The sequence below is a fragment of the Arachis duranensis genome, chromosome 10 (genome assembly GCF_000817695.3).
Source record: "Arachis duranensis cultivar V14167 chromosome 10, aradu.V14167.gnm2.J7QH, whole genome shotgun sequence".
Classification (NCBI taxonomy): domain Eukaryota; kingdom Viridiplantae; phylum Streptophyta; class Magnoliopsida; order Fabales; family Fabaceae; genus Arachis; species Arachis duranensis.
Genome location: NC_029781.3, coordinates 33,461,613 through 33,467,955, shown reverse-complemented (window position 1 = coordinate 33,467,955; position 6,343 = coordinate 33,461,613). Strand labels below are relative to the sequence as shown.

Here is a 6,343-nt window from a genome sequence, read left to right as displayed (position 1 = left end):
GAGAAGACATAAAAAATGGGAAAGAAAACAACAAAAGAAGTGGGGCGTATGAAGCAGGCGTGCCACTTGGAACAAAGGCCACAAAAGTGTATTAGCGTGGCACGCCTGAAGCTGGGCGTGGCATGCTGGTACAACATTCCAGATAGCAAAATAGAAGAGCCATCACTATGGCATGCCACTTTGTGTCAAAGGCATGGCATGCCAGCACCAGAGTTCACTTGGGCGTGCCACTTGAGGACCAAGGCGTGGCACGCCAAGCCTATAAGACCCACAATTGAATGGGCGTGCCACTTGAGCAACAAGGCGTGGTACGCCAGCGAACAAGGGGACAATGCAAAAGCTGGACATGCCACTTGGTATCGAAGGCGTGGCACGCCAGCTCAAGAAGTCCCACTAATGCGTGCCACTTGAGCAACAAGGCGTGGCACGCCAGCACCTAAGGAGGCCAAATAAAGCTGGGCATGCCACTTGGTATCGAAGGTGTGGCACGCCAGCTTAATTATCTCACTTTGGCGTGCCACTTGAACATTCAGGTGTGTCACGCCAACCTCTGGGACCATGGCAAATGAAGGGCGTGACACACCAATCTCATGGCGTGGCACGTTGGTAGTGTTTCTAGAGGAGGAGTTAAAGGGCCAGTGAACTCAAACGTGCCACTTGGGAGATGAGGCATGGCACGCCAGCAAGAAGATTAAGCAAATGAAGGGCGTGACACTCCAGTCTCATGGCGTGGCACGCTGGTAGTATTTTCCAAAGAGGAAGAAGATGAGCCAATGAACTCAGGCGGGCCACTTGAATGACGAGGCGTGGCACGCCGGCAAGGGGGTGAAGCTTTAAGAACGGCGTGGCAAGCCAGACCCTGGGTGTGCCACGCTGGTACAAATCTCCAAAAGCATAGAGATAAGGGAAGTGACCTTGGACGTGCCACTTTGGATGGAAGGCGTGGCACGCCAGGTAACTTTGCCCTTTAAAATGCCTTGGGCGTGCCACTTTGGATCGAAGGCGTGGCACGCCAGGCTACTTTGCCCTTTTAAAATGTCCTGGGCGTGCCACTTAGGCTCGAACGCGTGGCACACCAGGGGTGAAATAGAGGATAGCATGCCACTTGAATGGAGAGGCGTGGCACGCCAAATTAGAAACAGAAGGATCGTGACACGCCCGAGAAGCGCCAGTCACATGCCAGCTGGAAGATCATGTTTGTTGAGTTTCTTTTCCCTCAAAATTGTAATTTTCTTTTCACTTTTGTAATTTTCTTTTATTTTCTAGATCTAGGAGTAGTATAAATACCCTTGGAAGTATTGGAAAAGGGTTAGCAAGTCACAGAGTTTAGTTTTGGTGGATTTCACTTTTAGTTTTCACACTTCATCTCTTTCATCTTTTGTACTTTCTCTCTGAACTATGAGTAGCTAAATTCCCTCTCATTGAGAGAGGGAGCTCTATTGTACTTGATGGATTAATGATAGTGAATTTCTTCTTCTCTTCATCTTCTCTTTGATTTGCTAGAAGGAATTTCGATTTTAATGCTTAGTGTTTAATTAACTTGGAAAAGAGATTGAATGCAAAATGGATTTCATGGGAACCTTGGAAAAGGAAACATCAAACCATGCTAGAAATCCCTTCTCACACTTGAGAAGAATCTGGGTTTTGGTGTTTGGATATGGTGACATATAATCCTCCCTCTACCTGGATCTATGATGATGTGTGGTATAATCAGGACCAAGCATATCTCTCTTCATGAGCAATAGACCAAGGAATTAGCTATTGATCAAGATCTGAGAGATTGAGTCACGAAGGGATTGGGGCTCAATCAATCATGATTGCCAAGAGGTCAATGAGTTGCATGATTGAAGATGATATGAGCTAGAATTAATCCAAAGAGACAATATCTCCTGATCTCAATGAATTCCCCTATTCTTATCTCTCCCATTCTTTTATAGCTTTACTTACATTCTGCAAAATCCCATTCCCCTTTACATTCTTGTTATTTCCATTTCTGCATTTTATTGCTTTCTTTTAAATTCTTTTGTCATTTATGTTTCTGTCATTTATAATTCTGCACACACAACTTATTCTGTTGAGCTCGACTTATTCACCAATTGAGATTTCTTTACTTGCCCTTTTCTTGCTACGTGTTGGCTGTATGACAGGTAGAAGAGGAGAGACTTCATCCTCTTTTGATAGTAAACCTGAGAGAACCTTCCTTAGATTGAGGAGGGAGGCTAGAGGCAAGGGTATAGTTGGAGAATAACCAGTAGAAGAAGATCTAACAACCACCATGGAAGACGAAGTGCACGAAGATATTGGAAACTGTGGCAACAGCATCCTCAAGCCAATAATCCATGCCAACAACTTTGAGTTGAGACCTCAACTCATCACACTAGTCCAGAATAACTGTTCATATGGAGGAGGTGCTCAAGAAGATCCAAATCAACATCTCAACACATTCTTGAGGATATACGATACTGTAAAGTCTAATGGTGTACACCGTGACACCTATAAACTACTTCTGTTCCCTTTCTCACTCAGAGATAAGGCAACAAAGTGGTTAGAATCATTTTCCAAGGAGAGCCTAACCACGTGGGAGGATGTTATGAACAAGTTTCTAGCAAGGTTTTAACCTCCACAGAGGATCAACAGGCTAAGAGCTGAGGTGCAAACCTTTAGATAGCTAGATGGTGAAACACTCTATGAGGCCTGGGACAGGTTCAAAGATCTAACAAGGAAATGCCCACCGGATATGTTTAATGAGTGGGTGCAGCTCCACATTTTCTATGAAGAATTAACCTATGAATCAAAGAAGGTTGTGGACCACTCTTCAGGGGGTTCACACAACAAGAAGAAGACCATTGAGGAAGCCATAGATGTCATTGAAACTGTAGCTGAGAATGACTACTTATATGCTTCAGAAAGAGGCCAAAAGAAGAAGGTGCTGGAACTCAATTCTATGGATGCCCTGTTGGCACAAAACAAGGTAATTGTAGCACAACTGACAGCCTTAACCATGAAAGTGGAAAACAATCAAGTTGCAGTTGTCCAAGCTCAAGCACCACCCCAAGAAGAAAATGAACCAGAAGTTGAATGTGAGCAAGCAAACTATGTGCATAACCCCTCTCGACCACCATATGACCCTAACTCTAAGACTTACAACCCAGGATGGAAGAACCACCCAAAATTTAGGGGGGGGGGAACCAACAAAATCACAACCAAGAGCACAAAGAACCATACCAAGCCAATCAATACCAGAATCACAATTCCAACCATCAGTCAAATAACAACAGACCTTTCCACACTCCACCTCACACATCATATCCTTCCAACAAGAAAAATACCACCATCAAGACACACTAACCCCAACCTCACAACCGTGTGAAATCAAGGGTAACTTTGAGAGAGTAGAGGCCGCAATAGCACAGCTATCATCACAGCTCACAGGAGCCATTTCCACCCTCTTGGAAAGGCAAGCACAAGCTGAAAAAAAGATAGATGCCAACCAAGAAGAATACATGTCAAATTTGAAGAACCAAGGTGCAGTAATCTCAAAGCTGGAAGCACAAGTGGGGTTCTTATCCAAGCAAATCCCAATTCCTACACACACATTTCCAAGTGACACCATGACCAACCCAAGAGGGGAATGCAAGGCCATTACACTTAGAAGTGGAAAATTGATAGAAGAAGCCACCCAAAATCAGGAAAACCACAAAGAAGAAGCTGCAGAAAAGCCTGAAAACAGGAAGAAAGAATAGGCCCCTAGCCCGTCTTCAGTAAAGCCAAGGAAGGATGGGAAGGACAGCCGGTTCTCCAGATTTTTAGAAATCTTCAAACAGCTCCAAATTAACATACCATTTTCTGAAGCATTGGAGCAAGTGCCTCTCTACGCAAAGTTCTTGAAGGAGCTCATGACAAGAAAAAGAAACTGGGGTGAAAATGAGACTGTAGTCCTAACAGAGGAATGTAGTGCCATCATACAAAAGAAACTCTCCTAGAAAATGAAGGACCCAAGGAATTTCCAAATTCCCTACATCATAGGGGATATCACTATTGAAAAGGCCTTGTGTGACTTGGGAGCTAGCATCAATCTCATGTCCTTGAACATGATGAGAAGGATGAGAATTGAGGAAGCCAAACCAACAAGAATGGCATTCCAACTAGCTGACAGAACATTCAAGTTTCCACATGGAGTGGTGGAAGATTTATTGGTGAAGGTGGGAGAATTCATCTTCCCAGCTGACTTTGTTGTGCTAGATATGGAAGAAGAGGCAAACACTTCAATTATCCTAGGAAGGCCATTCCTAGCTACTGCTGGAGCCATCATTGATGTGCAAAAAGGAAAACTAGTCTTGAGATTACATGAGGAAAAGATGGTCTTCAATGTCTTCAAGGCAATGAGTTATCCTAAGGAAGCAATAGGAGAATGCATGATGGTGGACACCATAGAACAAATAGTCCAAGGAGCTTTGGAAGAAGAGCAATATGAAGGAAGTATGAAATTGGAGCAACAAGCACCACGTGAGGAACCACCACAAGGAACCATGGAAAGTTCAATCATGACAAACTACAAAAACAACAATAAAGAATAGGCACCGAAACTAGAGCTAAAAACCTTACCTCCAAGTTTGAAATATGCCTACTAGGTGACAACAGCAACAACCCATTGATCATCAACTCAAGCTTGAATAAGGAGCGAGAAGAAGAGCTCATCCAAGTGCTGAAACAATACAAGGATGCTATAGGCTGGACACTCACAGACCTAAAAGGTTGAGGAGGGAGCCAAGCCCTCAAGGCAAGAACAAAGAAGGTTGAATCCAATTATGAATGAGGTAGTCCAGAAGGAAGTGTTGAAGTTGTGGCAAGCTGGGGTGATCCACCCCATCTCAGACAGCCATTGAGTGAGCCTGGTACAAGTAGTTCCAAAGAAAGGAGGAATCACTGTTGTACCCAATGAAAAGAATGAGCTGATACCAACAAGAATAGTGACCGGCAGGCGCATGTGCATCGACTACAGGAAGCTCAATGAAGCCACCAGGAAGGACCACTTCCCCCTACCATTCATGGACAAAATGCTCGAGAGGCTGGCTGGACATGAATACTACTGCTTTCTTGACGGTTATTCGGGTTACGACCAAATAGTTGTAGACCCAAAAGACCAAGAGAAAACTTCATTTACTTGTCCATATGGTGTTTTTGCTTACAGAAGAATGCCCTTTGGACTGTGCAATGCACCTGCAATATTCCAAAGGTGCATGCTCTCCATATTTTCAGATATGATTGAGAGGTTCATCGAGGTATTTATGGATGACTTCTTTGTATTTGGTAACACATATTCTGATTGCTTGCATCACTTAGCCCTGGTGCTAAAGAGATGCCAAGAGACCAACCTTGTTTTAAACTGGAAAAAATGCCATTTCATGGTTACAGAAGGAGTGGTTCTTGGTCATAAAATCTCAAAGAAGGGCATAGAAGTAGACAAGACAAAGGTAGAGGTGATTGAAAAGTTACCTCCACCTTGCAATGTCAAAGCAATCAGTAGCTTTTTAGGACACGCTGGTTTTTATAAGATATTTATTAGAGACTTCTCTAAGGTTGCCCAGCCATTGAGCAACCTACTTGTCTCTAATGTGCCTTTTGTTTTTTTATAATGAATGCATGTTAGCCTTTGGGGAGCTTAAGAACAAACTTTCTTCTGCACCTATCATAGCACCACCATGTTGGAATCTACCCTTTGAGTTGATGTGTGATGCATTAGATTTTGCTATGGGTGCTATTTTAGGACAGAGGAATGATAAATTGGTGCATGTCATTTATTATGCCAGCAAGGTCATTAATGAAAATCAAAGGAACTACACCACTACAGAGAAGGAATTACTTGCCATTGTCTTTGCTTTTGATAAATTTAGATCATATCTCATTGGTTCTAAAGTAATTGTATTCACTAATCATGCAGCACTCAAATACTTGCTTACAAAACAAGAATCCAAGCCAAGGCTAATAAGATGGATCCTGCTACTCCAAGAGTTTGACATCAAAATTAAGGATAGGAATGGAGCAGAGAACAAAGTTGCTGACCACCTCTCAAGGATCCTACAAGAGGAAGAAGGAGCACACCATCTTGCAGCGAATGAAAGCTTCCCGAATGAGCAATTGATGATGATACAAGAGACCCATTGGTTTGCTGACATAGCCAATTTCAAAGCCATTGGGAAACTACCAACTAACATCAACAAACATATGAAGAGAAAGCTCATCAAAGATGCCAATAACTATATCTAGGATGAGTCATACTTGTTCAAAAAGTGTGCTGATGGGATATTGAGGAGGTGTATATCCCATGGAGAAGGACAAGAGG

The 6,343-nt window shown here is 43.2% G+C and overlaps 1 protein-coding gene across 1 annotated transcript; it reads left to right on the top strand.

Moving 5' to 3' along the window:
- The first annotated feature begins 3,986 nt into the window (after positions 1–3,986).
- On the top strand, positions 3,987–4,577 carry LOC107469998 (uncharacterized). Its single transcript, XM_016089385.1, has one exon. The coding sequence runs from the start codon at positions 3,987–3,989 to the stop codon at positions 4,575–4,577; it is 591 nt and encodes a 196-aa protein (XP_015944871.1).
- Positions 4,578–6,343: the final 1,766 nt, after the last annotated feature.